Here is an 18,135-nt window from a genome sequence, read left to right as displayed (position 1 = left end):
GTGGAGCCACAGAAAATGGGGGAGATACTAAATGAATATTTTGCATCAGTATTTACTGTGGAAAAGGATGTGGAAGATATAGACTGTAGGGAAATAGATGGTGACATGTTGCAAAATGTCCAGATTACAGAGGAGGAAGTGCTGGATGTCTTGAAACAGTTAAAGGTGGGTAAATCCCCAGGACCTGATCAGATGTACCTGAGAACTCTGTGGGAAGCTAGAGAAGTGATTACTGGGCCTCTTGCTGAGATATTTGTTTCAACGATAGTCACAGGTGAGGTGCCAGAAGACTGGAGGTTGGCAAACATGGTGCCACTGTTTAAGAAGGGCGGTAAAGAGAAGCCAGGGAACTATAGACTGGTGAGCCTGACCTCAGTGGTGGGCAAGTTGTTGGAGGGAATCCTGAGGGACAGGATGTACATGTATTTGGAAAGACAAGGTCTGATTAGGTATAGTCAACATGGCTTTGTGCGTGGGAAATCATATCTCACAAACTTGATTGAGGTTTTTGATAAAGTAACAAAGAAGATTGATGAGGGTAGAGCAGTAGATGTGATATATATGGACTTCAGTAAGGCGTTCGACAAGGTTCCCCATGGAAGACTGATTAGCAAGGTTAGATCTCATGGAATAGAGGGAGAACTAGCCATCTGGATACAGAACTGGCTCAAAGGTAGAAGACAGAGGGTGGTGGTGGAGGGTTGTTTTTCAGACTGGAGGCCTGTGACCAGTGGAATGCCACAAGGATTGGTGCTGGGCCCTCTACTTTTTGTCATTTACATAAATGATTTGGATGCGAGCATAAGAGGTACAGTTAGTAAGTTTGCAGATGACACCAAAATTGGAGGTGTAGTGGACAGCAAAGAGGGTTATCTCAGATTACAACAGGATCTGGACCAGATGGGCCAATGGGCTGAGAAGTTTAATTCAGATAAATGCAAGGTGCTGACATTTTGGGAAAGCAAATCTTAGCAGGACTTATACACTTAATGGTAAGGTCCTAGGGAGTGTTGCTGAACAAAGAGACCTTGGAGTGCAGGTTGATAGCTCCTTGAAAGTGGAGTTGCAGGTAGATAGGATAGTGAAGAAGGTGCTTGGTATGCTTTCCTTTATTGGTCAGAGTACTGAGTACAGGAGTTGGGAGTTCATGTTTCGGCTGTACAGGACATTGGTTAGGCCACTGTTGGAATATTGCGTGCAATTCTAGTCTCCTTCCTATAGGAAAGATGTTGTGAAACTTGAAAGGGTTCAGAAACGATTTACAAGGATGTTGCCAGGTTGGAGGATCTGAGCTACAGGGAGAGGCTGAACAGGCTGGGACTATTTTCCCTGGAGCGTTGGAGGCTGAGGGGTGACCTCATAGAGGTTTACAAAATTAAGAGGGGCATGGATAGAATAAATAGACAAAGTCTTTTCCCTGGGGTTGGGGAGTTCCAGAACTAGACGGCATAGGTTTAGGGTGAGAGGGGAAAGATATAAAAGAGACCTCAGGGGCAACGTTTTCACGCAGAGGGTGGTACATGTATGGAATGAGCTGCCAGAGGATGTGGTGGAGGCTGGTACAATTGCAACATTTAAGAGGCATTTGGATGCGTATATGAATAGGAAGGGTTTGGAGGGATATGGGCCAGGTGCTGACAGGTGGGACTAGATTGGGTTGGAATACCTAGTTGACATGGACGAGTTGGACCGAAGGGTCTGTTTCCATGCTGTACATCTTTATGACTCTGTGACTCTAAGACAATATTTTGGGCCGAGACCTAATTTTGTTTAAAAGCAAAATATTTTCAATATTTAAATAACTTTAAACATTTAAAAATATATTAGAACTAAAAATATTTAAAACAAAACAACATTTTCTGTTTTTATTACTGTGCTTGTTTTCTAAATTACTTTAAAAGCTATATTGTTCCAATGCTGCAAATCACATTCATTTTCCAATTAAATTTAACTGCCAATTTAAATTTAAATCAGCTTGTTCACATTGGTTGACATTTGTTACTTCACAACTTGGGCAGAACTGGATTTAGAAAGCATTTCCAAGTGAAATGTAGAGGGCACTTTAACCAACATCACCCAAAGATTTAGATTTACAATGAATCTTGATATTAATCAGTTCTAATTGTTCCATTTTTAATGTAAAATCTACTGATATGAATCTTTTTAACTTGTAAAAATCATTGAAGATTTCAGCCTATTCGATAATAGAGTGCCAGTGTATTTATTCAAATTTTTAACTGAAATTATACGTAGCATACATACATAGGGAGCAATGTTCTCTTTTGGCAGCAGCAGAAGAAAATTGGCATTTATAGACCCCATTATTGACATTATCTTACTTTTCTTCTATGGACTTCGATGGAGGCTTATCTATTAGTTGCAATCCCACCAAAAGTGAAACTGGTCCTACATAGTAGACCACACATGACATATATTGTAAAATTAGTATTATGAATTGAGACACAAAATTCAAAGCACCTTATCTAAGGCATGCATAGCAATAACAGGGCCATCATGTGCTTTAATTGTCTTGAGTAGAAGGTTTCTTTTCCAGATGTAAACATCTCCATTTGCAGCTCCAGAGAACATCATGTCTTCCATCTGGCCATACGAAACACACATCATTGTCTCCAGTTTCCCCATGTTACCAAATGTTCCTCGCTTAGAAGTAAGGCCACCACCTTAAACATCAGATAACTGTTAGTAATATTCTAATCAACAACTGTGGTAAAGCAAGGTATTAAAAATAAATGAATTCTAAGTCAATTACAATCTGTTAAACTAGTTCCAGTATACTTTCTTTATGCATCTATTTAAGTTTGCAATTTTCCTAGCTGAAGAAATTGAAAATTTAATTTGGTTGGAGGATAAGATTAATACATGCAAGATATACTTGTGATAAGGATTTTTTCTGGCGCAAACCCATCCTTAAAGTATCCAGAAATGTAACTGAAGTGGGAATGTAATATTCTGATTTAAAGTAAACATTATCAACAAATATCTAGTTCTCTGAAATAATTTCATTTCTGGAACCAACAACAATTTATACTTTTTTACACCCCAAATGAATTCAGTGCGGATTTAAGAACATCTCAACCTTACATCGAAAATGCAAGATTTTTAGGATAATTTATGGAATATCCATTGTTGTATACTGGGTTTAAAACATACCATTCAGTCATACCAAAGTAGTTAGAGAATGCATTTGAAGTGGAAACCAACAGTTGTAGCTATTACATTAACTACATTTGTTGCTAATGTTATGCAGTTAGACATAGCAGTCAATTTCTTTGGTGGTAGCAACTGGATTTGTATTGGGACCAAACATAACAATTTCGGTCTTCCCAAATTGGAGAAATATCTGATCATCTATGAGTAGTGGATGTTGGAAAAGCTGTGTGATAAATTAGCAAGAGTGCAGGCATCGAGTGAGATGACAGTAAGCTACATAAGACCATAAGAAATAAGAGTGGGAACAGTTCATTTGGATACCTGAGCTTGGTCTGTCATTCAATAAAATCATGGTTGATCTGATTGTAGCCTATGACCTGCCCTGCCTCATAATTCTTGACCCTCAGGAGTCAGGAAATAAAAAGCAGAAAGAAACTTTATGAAATCACTATCATAAGGGAAGCAGTAATAAGCAAATTGATGGAGCAGTGGACTGTCAAGTCCTCAGGTCCAAGTGGGCTATCTCCTAAAATGTTAAAAGATGTGGCCAATGAACATCTCAATCCAATATCTAAAATGCAAAATTTTTAGGATAATTTATGGATAATCAATTATTGTTCTAGCAGATACCTTGCTTTTAAATTTTCCAAAATTCTCTTGGTTTAGGAAAGGTTCCATGAGACTGGAAGTAGTTTTATATAACCCCATTGTTAGAAAACAAGAAGGTAAAAACAATGACTGCAGATGCTGGAAACCAGATTCTGGATTAGAGTGGTGCTGGCAAAGCACAGCAGTTCAGGCAGCATCCGAGCAGCAGGAAAATCAACATTTCCATCGATTTTCCTGCTCCTCGGATGCTGCCTGAACTGCTGTGCTTTTCCAGCACCACTCTAATCCAGAATCTGGTTTCCAGCATCTGCAGTCATTATTTTTACCTCATTGATTTTAACCCTACTGCGGATCCTCTTGCAAGGATGCCTGCCTTGAAGAAGTTTTTCTCCTGAAGGGCTTTTGCCTGAAACATTGATTTTCCTGCTCTTCGGATGCTGCCTGAACTGCTGTGCTTTTCCAGCACCACTCTAATCCAGAATTAGAAAACAAGAAACCATAGCCCAGCTAGCTTAATATCTGTCATGGTGAATGGGTTAGAAACAGCCATTATCGGGATTATACCTGCACACTTAGAAAAATCAGATTAGTTGGGAAGAGGAGCAGTGCAGTTTCATCAAAGAGAAAAGAAGTTTAACCAATTTATTGGAATTCTTTGAAGGAGTACATGACAGTACTGTGCCTTTAAGAGAGATATGTTCGGTGCTGCTTCTCTTGCAGAGAAATGTTGCCACAGTGGTGCCAGGATGTCTGCTTCAGATAGGTAGTTGCTAAACAGTTTGGAGGTATTTGAGGGTTTTTAAAATTTATACAAAAGAAGCATAAGTCAGTTGGGTAAGGCCTCACACAGACCCAGAAAACATTTTAATTTTGCTTTCAGCTAGTGAGGAAGTTTCTGCTGCTGGTGAGCAAACAGTTTGAGTTCTCTGCAGCTAGAGTTTTGGATGAGAGGCTTACTCTTAGAAATAAAAAGAGGCAGATTAATTTCTTTCAGTATCTCATTCTCCCGGATTGAAGAGATGCAGCATATGAGAACCTTAACTGTTTTGCTAAATTGTCTTGCCAAGGATGTGTTTATAGGATACTACCCATATTGAAACAGATGATGATTAGTGGTTAACTAATATATTATCTTGTTAAGTATTCTAAAAACGTTCATTTGCCTTTTCTTGTACTTTAACTGTGCCATAAGAATAAACTGTGTTTTGATTAGAGCTTGGTGGTGGACCAATCGATTCACATCTGGGACACAGCATTTTACACTTGTCTGAAACAAATATAAACGTTAGGGTCTAGGTTATCTCTTTACTACATTTTGAGGAGCCTGATCTGGTCCATAACAAGTAAGATGCAATGTGGATAAAGGGGAACCTGCAGATTTACAGATTTCGTACAGTGTGGAAATAGGCCCTTTGGCCCAACAAGTCCACACTGACACGCCGAAGCACAACCCACCCAGACCCATTCCCCTACACCTAACACTACGGGCAGTTTAGCATGGCCAATTCACCTAACCTGCACATTTTTGGACTGCAGGAGGAAACCCACGCAGACACAGGGAGTATGTGCCTGAAGCGGGAAATGAACGCGGGTCTCTGGTGAGGCAGCAGTGTTAACCACTGTGCCACCATGTATTTGGATTTCAAGAAGGTATTTGATACATATTGCGGGAAATTAAACCTAAGGTATGAGGATAATGCATTATCATGGAAAGAAGAGTGATTGGCTATCAGAAAACAGAGAGTATGTGTAAATGGATATTTGATTGGCAGAATGTGATAAGCCGCAGAGGTCTATGCTGGGTTCTCAACATTTTACAATTGACGTCAATGACCTAGGTGAGGGGAGCAAAGGCATGTAAACTAGATTTGCCAAGACAGATAGGAAAGTATGTTGTCAAGAAGACATAACAAAAATGCAAACAGATATAGATAGATTGAATGTGTGGTTGAAATCTGGCAAATGGAGTATAGTATAGGAAAATGTTAAGTTCATTTTGGCAAAAAGACTCATAAAGCAAAGTATTACTTAAATGGAGGACGTGAAGTTCAAAGACAGAGGTGCAGAGAGATTTAGGTGTCCTAGGGAAAGAGTCACAAGATATTAGCATGCAGATATAGCTCAAAATCATGTGTTGGTGGTTGTGGATTGGACTAGGATGACCCAGAGGGAATGATCCCTGTGAAATGTAGAGATGGAGTGAGAGAAAGATGTGTTTGGCAGTAGCGTTCTGCTGGAGTTGTCTGAAATGGTAGAGACTGATCCTTTGAATACAGAGGCTGGTGGGGTGAAAAGTAAGAACCATGGTTCCTAGTCATGTCGTTGTGAGTGATGGAAAGGGGCAAGAGCAGAAGCACGTGTGAAAGGTCGGATGCGGTTGAGGGCCTTGTCAACCACAGTGGGCGGGAAACCACGGTTATAGGAGAAAGAAGCCACGTCAACAACACTGATTTGGAAGGTAGCGTCATCTCAACAGATAAGACCTAGGTGAAGGAACTGGAAGAATAGGATTGATTCCTTGCAGGACATGAGGTAAGAAGAGCTGTGGTGAAGGTAGTATGGGAGTCAGTGGCTTTGTAGTGGATGGCAGTGGACAGTTTGTGCCCCGAAATGGAGACAGAAAGGTCAAGAAAGGAAGTAAGGTTATCGGAAATGGATGGTATGGAAGTTATAGGGAGTGGATATTGGAGGCAAAATGAACAAATTTTTCAATGTCCAGACGGGAGCATGAAGTAGCACCGAAACAGTCGTTGGAAGTACCGAAGGAAGTTGTGGGACAGGCCAGTGTAGGTCTGGAACACCAACTGGAACAAGAATTGTTCCACATACTCCATAAAGAGGCAAGCATAACTGGGATGCATGTGAGTGCCCATAGCCACTCCTTTAACTTGGCAGAAATGAGGTGAATTAAAGGAGAAATTGTTCAGTGAGAGAACAAGTTCAGCTAAGCAGAAGAGAGTGGTGGTGGATGGAGATTGTCCAGGCCTTTGGTCGAGGAAGAACTAGATTGATATCTGGAATGAACATGTTGTCGTCTGAGGATAGGGTGGATAGGATGGGCTTGTTTCCACTGGAGTTTAGAAGTGTGAGGGTAACTTGTTGAAGTTGTAAGATCCTAAATGGTCTCGAAAAGATGTATGTGGAAAAATGCTTCCTCATATGGATGAGTTCAGAACTATGAGACGTGACTTAAAATTTAAGGACAGAGAGGAGGGGATATTGTTTCTCTCCGGCAATTATGCAATTTTGGAACTCTTTTCCCCAGAAAATGGAAAGAAGGGTTAATAAATATCTTTAAGGAAGAGATGGAGAAATTCTTGTTAAATAAGAGAATCAAAGAGTATTGACATTGATGAAAACGTGAAATTCAAAACATAAATAGATCGGATCTTATTGAATGTCAGATCAGGCACAAGGGGCCAAATAGTGTACTTAGAGTCATAGAATCATAGAGATGTACAGCACAGAAACAGATCCTTTGGTCCAACCCTTCCATGCCGACTAGATATTCCAACCAAATCTAGTCCCATCTGCCAGCGCCCGGCCCATATTCCCTCCAAGCCCTTCCTGCTCATATACCCATCCAAATGCCTTTTAAATGTTGCAACTGTATCAGCCTCCACCACTTCCTCTGGCAGCTCATTCCATACACGTACCACCCTCTGAGTGAAAAAGTTGCCCCTTAAGTCTCTTTTACATCTTTCCCCTCTCACCCTAAACCTATGTCCTCTAATTCTGGACTGCCCCACCTCAGGAAAGAGACTTTATCTATTTATCCCATCCATGCCTCTCATAATTTTAGAAACCTCTATAAGGTCACCCCTCAGCCTCCAATGTTCCAGGGAAAACAGCCCCAGCCTATTCAACCTCTCCCTATAGCTCAAATCCTCCAACCCTAGCAACATCCTTGTCAGTCTTTTCTGAACCCTTTCAAGTTTCACAAAATCTTTCCGACAGGAAGGAGACCAGAATTGCACTCAACATTCCAACAGTGGCCTAACCAATGACCTCCCAACTCCTGTACTCAATACTCTGACCAATAAAGGAAAGCATATCAAATGCCTTCTTTACCACCCTATCTACCTGTGACTCCACTTTCAAGGAGCTATGAACCTGTACTCCAAGATCTCTTTATTCAGCAACACTCCTCAGGACATTACTATTAAGTGTATAAGTCCTGCTAAGATTTTTTTTCCCAAAATGCAGCACCTCACATTTATCTAAATTAAACTCCATCTGCCACTCCTCAGTCCATTGGTCCATCTTATCAATATCCCATTGTAATTTGAGGTAACCTTCTTCGCTGTCCACTACACCTGCAATTTTGGTGTAATCTGCAAACTTACTAACTGTACCTCTTATGCTCGCATCCAAATCATTTATGTAAATGACAAAAAATAGAGGGCCCAGCACCGATCCTTGTGGTACTCCACTGGTCACAGGCCTCCAGTCTGAAAAACAACCCTCCACCACTACCCTCTGTCTTCTACCATTGAGCCAGTTCTGTATCCAAATGGCTAGTTCTCCCTGTATTCCATGAGATCTAACTTTGCTCACCAGTCTCCCATGGGGAACCATGTCAAACTGCTCCAATTTGATCTTTCGATATGTACCCTTACAATGGAGACTATGTTTAACTGAGCATTGAACATGTTCAATGAGCCAGGTAGAGGCAAAATTGAGAAAGAACTATATGTTATCATGTTATATGCAAAAATGGTTTTGTTCAGCTGACTGGATGGCTAGTTTGTGATGCAGAGCAACACCAACAGTGGGGCTTCAATTCCTGCAATGACTAAGGTTATCATAAAGGTTTCTCCTTCTCAACTTCTCCCCCTGCCTGAAGTGTAGTGACCCTCAGGTTAAGCCACCGCCAGTTATCTCTCTTTAATGAGAAAGCAGCTCCATGATCTAGTAAGGCTGTGGTGACTTTACCCTTACCTATATGTAAAACCATGTGGTGTGCTTTTTTGTGTTGTCACTACTATATGATGAGAAACAAGGAAGGCCGAGGTCAGAAAGAATCTTAGGAAACGTCATAGGTTAGTGTGCAAGAATGGAAAGAAAAACCATAGGACGTAATTCTCCGGCTATAATTTTTTTGTTCAGAATAGAACCAAGCAGGCAGGGTGATGGAGTGCATTGGAGTGCATTTGAAGGTTGTAGAATATTTGAGAAAGATGTGGAAAATTAGCTTGCCTTTGTTACATTGCATAGAATTTTATTTCTGACTATGATAAGAGCTCCTTTGGCAGAAGCAGAAACATCATAAGAAGAGTTGGAGCATGAACGCTTGGAAAACATGCTCAAATTTTGGAGCATTAAACACCTTCAGGAATTTTGAAGTGAGAAGACATTTGAGATGGAGTAGTGGTTTGCAATGACATTTGGACCAACGGTTAGCTTTGTAAGAAAAGGCATGATGATTACAGATTTAAAGGAGAGAAGGACAGAACCTGAAGGGAAAAGACCATTGACAATATCAGCTAAAATAGAACCAGGAAGGGAAGTTGGGCAGACAGCACTCTTATCAAAATAAGGTCAAGCGTGCAGGAGGCAAGTGTCAGAGACAAGATGATTCCAACAAGAGTAAGGGGAGATAGAGGAGAAACTAGAAAGTGAGTTTCTGGCAAAGGAAATAGGACCTTCAAGGAAGTCTTGCCTGGTTAGTAAGGGGCAGACAAAGAAGTGAGGCAGCTGGTCAAATGGGTTCAATCAAATTAAGTGGTTATTCTCAAGAGTGGTATAGAGGGGAGAGGTTACAGCTGATCTGCTAACACAGTCAGCAATGGGATGGATAAGTTGTGAGGGAAGCAATAGGATCAATTAAGAATGCTCCATGTAATGAGGCAGTGCCAAATACATAAACAGGCCTTTTGGAAGACACCAAGAGAGGCACAGAGGGAGGTTATAAATGTATCTAAAACTGAGTCAAGCCCAGATAGTCATAAAGAGAAAATAATATCACAAATAATGTTGAATAGAGAATCATGGAGTTGAATCTTACTTATTATTGGCTGTCAATTTTGTTGGCTTTCATGGAACATTTCTCTCCGTGAAGCCAAGCAGGTTTTCCCATGCTATTGTCTCAAATTTGCCTTATTAATTACACATTCCACCCTATGGTGACCCTCTCTTCTAATGATAGCCCAATTCTCCCACTCATCTTAGGCAGAAGAATTTGCTGCTGCCAGAATACCACAGATTGGACTGGCATCCTGAGCATGTGACATTTTTAAAAAGCTTTTGTGGACCTGGACAAGCAGTATCAGTTTACAGTTGCCTTGCATGATTTGCAACATTTGTCCCAACATGGAAGGTAAGGAAAATGTTGTGTCCCTTTTTGCAGACAGGCACCTGGAGATCCTGATGGACAGGGTCATGCAGAGGAAAGTCGATCCTTGGCCTAACAGAAGACGCCATAGTACTGCAACCTGTCAGCCTTGCTCAAGGTTGCCATCTTGGCCAATTACTCTGGATATGGTGAAAGATCTTGTTATACTTTTCACATAATTCTCCCAGATTACTTGCCATAGCCCAAGACATTTAAGCTCCAATAAGATTCCACTCATGTTGCTGAAACCTGCCAAGCAATCAGCACTCCTTTCTTTGATATAATAATTGTGTTTTTTAAAAAAATTGATATTCTTTCTTAAATGTGATGCCACTATTTAAAAAGGAAGGTAGACAAAAGATGGGGAAGTATAGACCAGTTAGCTTAACCTCTGTGGTGGGGAAGATGCTTGAGTCTATTATCAAGGAAGAAATAGCAGGGCATCTCAAAAGAAATTGTCCCATTGTACAGATGTAGCATGGGTTCATGCAGGGCAGGTGATGCTTGACAAAATGTTTGAAATTCTATGAAGACATTTTGAGCAAGGTGGACAACGGGGACCCAGTGGATGAGGTGTATCTAGATTTCCAAAAGACCTTCGACAAGGTACCGCATACGGGGCTGCTGTATAAGGATGCATGGCATTATGGGTAAAGTATTAGCATGGATGGAGGATTGGTTGACCAACAGGAAGCAAAGAGTGGGAATAAATGAGTGCTATTCTGGCTGTCAATCAGTGACTAGTGGTGTGACTCAGGGATCAGTGTTGGGACCGCAATTATTTACAATTTATATAGATGATTTGGAGTTGGGGACCAAGTGTACGGTGTCAAAGTTTGCAGATGACACTAAAATGAGTGACAGAGCAAAGTGTTCAGAGGACTGTGAAACTTTGCAAAGGAACACAGATACATTGAGTAAGTGGGCAAAGATCTGGCATATGGAATAGAATGTTAATAAATGTGAAGTCAAACATTTTGGCAGGAGAAACAGTAAAAAAAATTATTATTTGAACGGTAAAAAGCTGCAGCATGCTGCTATGCAGAGGGACCTGGGTGTCCTTGTGCATGAATCACAGAAAGTTGGTCTGCAGGTACAACATGTAATTAGGAAGGCAAATGGAATTTTGTCCTTCATTAGTAAAGGGGTTGAGTTTAAAAGCAGGGAGGTAATGTTGCAGCTGTACAAGGTGCTGGTGAGGCCACACCTGGAGTATTATGTACAGTTTTGGTTTCATTAATTGAGAAAGAATGTACTGGCACTGGACGGGTTGCAAAAGAGGTTCACTGGGTTGATTCTGGACTGAGGGGGTTGGCTTATGAGGAGAGGCTGAGTAGATTGGGATTATATTCATTAGATTTCAGAAGAATGAGGGGGGATCTTATAGAAACATATAAAAGTTTGAAGGGAATTGATAAAATAGAAGTAGATAGAATGTTTCCACTTTAAATAATAGACACAGCATGTAAAAAAGTGGCTGCCAAAGACTACATGGTCGATTCTTCTTGATTCACTTCAGCCAGCCAAAAAGCAGGCTGAATGATGGGTTATCTGAATAGCAACCACAAAGGAAATTATTTGGAATTCAATTACTCCTATATAGAATACAATTGGTTTTTGAAAATGTTAAAATTAAAGACTTCAGAGACAGGCAAGAGGGCGGCACGGTGACACAGTGGTTAGCACTGCTGTCTTACAGCGCCAGAGACCCAGGTTCAATTCCCGCCTCAGGCAACTGTCTGTGTGGAGTTTGCACATTCTCCCCATGTCTGCATGAGTTTCCTCTGGGTGTTCCAGTTTCCTCTCACAGTCCAAAAATGTGCAGGTTAGGCGAATTGGCCACGCTAAATTGCCTGTAGTGTTAGGTGAAGGGGTAAATGTGGAGGAATGGGTCTGGGTGGGTTGCTCTTCGGAGGGTTAATGTCGACTTGTTGGGCCGAAGGGCCCGTTTCCACACTGTAAGTAATCTAATCTAATCCAAGCATAATTGACTTTGCTTTGTGGGACAATGATTCATTAAATATTTACATGAATCAAACATTATGCAGCTATTAAGTTTGATCTGAATGTAAAGCTGTGAAACCAGAACCCCCCAGGAAGAACACTGAAAGGCAACTTCTTCAGGAAAGACAATACTTAGCTAAAGAGAAAGGTTTGCTTCAGAATTAAACAGCAGTTCCCAGCAGTCAGCAAGTGCTACAACTAAAGTGTTACTGAGTAACAGGAAACTTTCTCTATCTCAAAGCCTGCTATAATTACTATATCTACCTAAGCAAGCGACTTCAAACTATTCAACTCCAGAATCTATCAGACCAGCTGGATCTGACGTCGAGGAATAATCTCTTAATTTCAACATGAAGGAACTCAAGCAATGGGCCCTGGTGTTATACTACAAGGAGTTATTGAGAAACATAACATAAAGACTTATTGGAACTTCCTGTTTATGAGTATGCTTTCATCTTACCTGCATTTTATTAATCTTAGTATCTTTAATTTCACAGTTAATAAAATTATTCATTTATTCTTAGGGAACATTCTGCAATGTTAAGCTTTAACCTGTTTAACCAAAAGCTTAGCTGCTGGTCCATTTTAACTTGAAACATACCAATTAAAAAAGAGACTCAATGAACTGTATTGGACCAGCTGTGGATTCATCTAGTGGTTGCAACATAATAAAAAGATTTCTATCAATAATTGATTGGTTAGGCCATTTTGGAATACTATGGGATTTTGGTGGTCTCCCTCCTATCAGAAGGATGTTGTGAAACTTGAAAGGGTTCAGAAAAGATTTACAAGGATTTTGCCAGGTTTGGAGGGCTTGAACTCTACGGAGAGGATGGGGCTATCTTCCCTGGAGTGTCAGAGGCTGAGGGGTGACCTGATAGAGGTTTATAAAATTATGAGGGTCATGGATAGGGTAAATAGACAAAGTGTTTTCCCAGAGTCCAAATCTAGAGGGCATAAGTTTAAAGTAAGAGGGGAAAGATTTAAAAGGGACCTAAGGAGCAACTGCAGAGGATGGTGTATGTATGGAATGTGCCAGATAAAGTGGTGGAGGCTGGTACAATTGAAACATTTAAAAGGCTTCTGGATGGGTATATGAATAGGAAAGGTTTAGAGGGATATGGGCCAAATGCGTGCAAATAGGATTAGATTAATTTGGGATATCTGGTTGGCATGGATGAGTTGGACCAAAGGGTCTGTTTCCATGTTGTACATCTCTATCACTTAAAAGGTATTAACTATCCTACAGTTTTGTATTGAAACTAATATGTTCTACTTACACAACCAGAAAAAGTAACTTAAGTACCATATTTGTTGACCAGATCACAAAAAGGTTAGTAAGGCTATGTTAGTAAGTTAGTAAATTACGAAAGGAAAACATTCATTCCAGGAACATGGGAATGATATTCCAATGTTTGGGCCTTAACACACTTTAGACAGCTATGCACAACAGTAAATGTTTTCACCTCCTGGATGGTGGAAACTTTGTAATTTCTGAAACAGACTAAATTTTCTTATCAGTTGCAGTAAGTTAAAGTATCCAATCAGAGCACAGTTTTCTTATACATTTAATGTGATAAATCATCATATAATCAACAGAATAATAATGGTGGCAGAATATGGCAGAAAAGAAGGTGATTCTCTTTTACGGAAGCTAATAAACCTTCATCCCACAGGAAATATGATTAAGAGAACTGCAAATGCTGTCGTAATCCGAGATAATAGTAATGCAAGACAACTCATAACCCTAAATGAAACCTAACTTGATTAAACATTTGTTTAATATTTTATAGTTGGTGATTAATGTTTGAAACATATTCACATGAGGCTGCAAATACCCTTTAACAATAGAACCCAAATTTATTACACAAAAGAAAATAGATAAATAAAGATATACTCCTAAGATAGTTAGAAAGATACTCACACTGGAAAGATACTAACACCAACAAAGAACCAAAGTTTCAATGATTCCAGAAACTATCCTTTTTATGAAGCCTAAATTCTGGAGAAATATCACTCATATCTCAAGTAGTTAAACTTTCACTTAACTGACTTTTCCCAATTTCTTTTCCTTGAATTGCTGACAAAGTATATGAATCTTTTCCAAATCTGCTGGCATGATTCTTTCACAATTCCTTGGGCCAGGGCTTTTCCATTTCTAACAAGTTGAAGACTTCTATTCAAACTCTCTCAGCTTGAAAGCTCTGTGAATTAGCAATACGTCAGCTACAATGATTGGTTTCCCTGAACTAAACTTGATTCTACTACTAGGAGAAAATTGTTCAATCTTCTGAACTGAAGTCCTAATTCTTTGAAACAGAAGTCAAAAGATCAACTAATAGTCTGCATTCTTTTTGCTAACACAGCAGTGTAAGTATGCTATCCATTAACATTATAGGTGTCCTTTCAGGCACTTGTCTGAAGTCATATGCCTTCTTGGAAATAATGTATTTAGGTCACTGTTCTGGATGACTTTCTGGACTTTGAAATATAATTACCTTCAAATAAATGCAAAGTCCACCTACTTCTGCTTTAAATTCCAAATCTAAAATGACAGTAATTTTTTAAATACACCTTTAATCACAATGTTCTTATGCACATCGTGAAGGAAGGCCAGGAAAACGTGTCTGAGCATTGAATGCAATCAGTATATACAGGTGGTATAGAAGGAAGTCCTGAAAAGCATTCAATCATGTCAAGAAAACTAGCTAGGATAAGATTGTTTTCGATTGGCAGGTCTGAAACATCACTGACAGCAAATTGCAGTCATGGAATGGATTGAAGACGTGAAAAAATATCTAAAGTATTCAGCTTTTCAGTATTGATAATAAAATTGGGAATTTCACCAATTATACTGCAAGAATCTTTTAAATCTATTTTTCTGCATCAAAACATCTTATTCATCTGGAAGGCTAATAAATACTAATAAAACAAAAGAGCTGCTCAGATGCTAATGTAATCTACAATATTATAACTATCTATCAAATGATAAAAACAATGACATTACTATCGAAGCTTCAGCAAATGTACAGATGGGCTTGATTACCAGAATCGTAAAAAAAAAATTTAAACATTCATACTCAAAGATACTGAGGCATAGGTGATGATTTTAATGTGCAATTTACCCATCAAGGAAGGTCCTGGAACTGAGCTACCAACTGATTGTGGAGATGCAGATGACAGTGTGGTGAGAGTTAAAGTTGCCACAGTCCTAGAGGACCACAGGGCTGCTCGATCATTAGAGAGACTTGACTGGTGGCAGTTTAACCTGAGGGGTACCATTCCTTGGACAAGTAGACAGATTGAGAAGGAGAGACCGTCTTGGTATCATCAATGCTGTCATTTGCACGCACAGTCTAAAGTATCTGACAGAAAGAAAGTTTAAAAATCTGTCCTTGAGATAAATCCATTTTGAATCCAATTTAGCAGCCAAATTAAGAGGCTAGCTATCTTTTGAACGGAAGGCTTGAAGTGGAGCTACTGGGGGAGTGGACCACAAATCAGAGAAGATTGGGGGTTGGTATGGAGTGGTGATACCTGGCTACAATAATATTGATGAAACAAGGCACATAAATTATATGCAGGGAGGATCGCTGTAGTGGAAAGAAAAGTTGCAGGGTGGGTGGGATCATGGGGCTAAAGAAATTCCCACAAAAGGTTTTACAGAAGGCAAGAAAAACATTTCTACTCCCATTGGCCCATAAACTGTGCTGGAAAAGCACTTACTGAATCCTGTATTTCCAGCCTCCCTTCGACTATGCAGTTTCCCATGTTTTAGAAAACCAAACCCATTACAGTTAAACTTAATTGTCTATAAGAATCTGAGGAACAGTGCCCATTTAAGTATTATAATCACCAACTTGTGCATCTAGACTGAGTTACTCGGACATCCCCTACCTCAATTTAATTTATCTTGCTTATAGTAGGTTGGGTGTACTTATTTTTAACATTTTATCCTTCCTTCTTTCTGGTCCTTTACCACCAGTTGTGAAGGCAAAACCTGTCCTTACTTTCAGTGTGATTTTAAATTCTACTATAAATAACATCCAATGACTGACAGAGTTATTTTGCTGAATTCTTTCAGCATTAAGAAAAACTCTTAGATCTGTGTAAAGTCTGCTTACAAACAGATTAAAAAAACTCAAAGTATTTCAAAAATTGTTGAAGTGCATTAAAATTAGCACCAGGTAGGTCATTGTCCCAAATCTCCTTTGACTGTTTCAATAGTTCATTATGAACTAAATACAAGTTTACATTAAATAATCATTCATTATGAAATAGCTTGGTGTAAATAGGAATCCTTTCCCAATAGATTCAGCAAAATGAACTTGGAGGAAAAAAAACAGGTAAATGGAAGGTTACCTGTATGTTGCCAGAATTTTATATGCTTTACCCCAACAGTAACAAGCTTGTCCACATGGTGCGGATCGTACTTCACTACAAAAATCTTGTCTTTATGTCCTCTAAGAAAAAATAAAATGAAATCACATTACTAAAATAGACATTTAAAAAATAAAATGAACAGTAATAAGTTATTATTCACCTAAACTACTCAAGAAATATTGTGAATTATTTCATGAATTTCAGAGAATTGTGTACAGCACGTGGGCTGTGAGCCCCAGAACAGTGCAGGAAAGGAGTCCTGGAGCAGCATGTGGGGAAGCAGCCCTGGAATATCACGCAAGCAGCGAGTCACGGGTGGAGACTCTTGCTGGGAAGGCAGTCCTGGGACTTACCTTGGAGCAGAGCAAGGATGGCTGTTGGACTGGGGTATGGCGCCAGCGGTCAGACCAGTGCAGAGGCCCCTGCGCTGAGCTGCTACACTATAATGTTTATTTAAAATTTCCTACCTTACTGTAATGTCAACTCTTTAATGTTGTGCTTTTTTTTAAACTTATTTTTCAACTCTAAGTAATGCAGCTACTTTTTACCCTCTGTGTATATATAAATTGTATCTATGTACTTTTACCTAAGATGTCACCATAAGAAGGCAAACATTGTAAAAGCTTTTCACTGTATTCCTACAATAGAGTACACGGGACAAGTATATTGTATTATAAGAAGCATATCAAGTGCTAACCTTGATGTTGCTTGTCTTTCTCCCTTTTTCCAGTCCCACACTACAATAGTGTGGTTGTCATCCAAACCAACCGACACCAAATTTTTTCCATCAGCTGCAAAATTAATGGAAATGTCAATAAAATGTATTGCTTACTTTTCAGAAATGCAAAGTAACTTAAAATTCAGATTGCATGTATTATTGCTTCATAGAATACTAAATACTAGCGCAATAACTATATAATGCACTTATTAGCATGCTACCCAATATTCAACCTTCGTTAAAGGTATTGGAGGTATTTAGATATATAATGATACAAATCACTATTCTCCAATTATGGCTAAATTATAAACAATAAGATTGAAAAATAAATGACAGCTGAAAACCAGCTTTCTAACTGAAGTTCCAGAATTATAATATTCAAGGCAATTATTTTATTTGGCATTTCACAATTTACATTTATATATATATATTGCATACAGCCATTGCATTTTTTTAACTTTGGAAGGTAGGATGGAGTACATTATTATATTACATTTCTTGTCAAACTTCTAAGAGAAACTTGCAATAGAAAGTGATGGAGAAACTTAGCAAATCTAGCAGCACCTGTGGAGAGAGAAACAGGGTTAATGTTTGGATTTGACTCTTCTGTTTTTATTTCAGATTTCCAGTATCCACAATATTTTGCTTTTACTGGTAGAGAAACTGGATTAAGACAGCAGAAACTGTGGATTAGGACCAGGCAATTGCTGTTTATATTGCAATAATGCAAAGTTCACAAGATATAGGAGAAGAATTAGACCATTTGGCCTATCATGTCTGCTCTGCCATTCGGTCATGGCTGATATGCTCCTCATCCTCATTTTCCTGCCTTCTCTCCCATATTCCTTCAACGCATTGCCAATTTAAAAATCTGTCGACCTCCTCCTTAAATTTATTCACTGCCCCAGCATCCACC

General features: G+C 39.3%; 1 protein-coding gene across 4 annotated transcripts in view; it reads right to left on the bottom strand.

Moving 5' to 3' along the window:
• The window catches only part of LOC140483036 (echinoderm microtubule-associated protein-like 6), a 544,931-nt gene that overhangs the window by 271,169 nt on the left and 255,627 nt on the right, over positions 1-18,135 (bottom strand). For all 4 annotated transcript variants that reach the window (XM_072580923.1, XM_072580924.1, XM_072580925.1 and 1 more), the window contains 3 exons: positions 17,199-17,292; positions 16,481-16,581; positions 2,479-2,681 (listed from right to left, as the gene is read on the bottom strand). In XM_072580923.1, coding sequence (XP_072437024.1) covers positions 2,479-2,681; positions 16,481-16,581; positions 17,199-17,292 — 398 coding nt within the window. The remainder of the gene's footprint in view (positions 1-2,478; positions 2,682-16,480; positions 16,582-17,198; positions 17,293-18,135) is intronic.

The sequence above is a fragment of the Chiloscyllium punctatum genome, chromosome 11 (assembly GCF_047496795.1).
Source record: "Chiloscyllium punctatum isolate Juve2018m chromosome 11, sChiPun1.3, whole genome shotgun sequence".
NCBI classification, from domain to species: Eukaryota; Metazoa; Chordata; class Chondrichthyes; order Orectolobiformes; family Hemiscylliidae; genus Chiloscyllium; species Chiloscyllium punctatum.
This window is presented reverse-complemented; position numbering and strand designations above follow the sequence as displayed.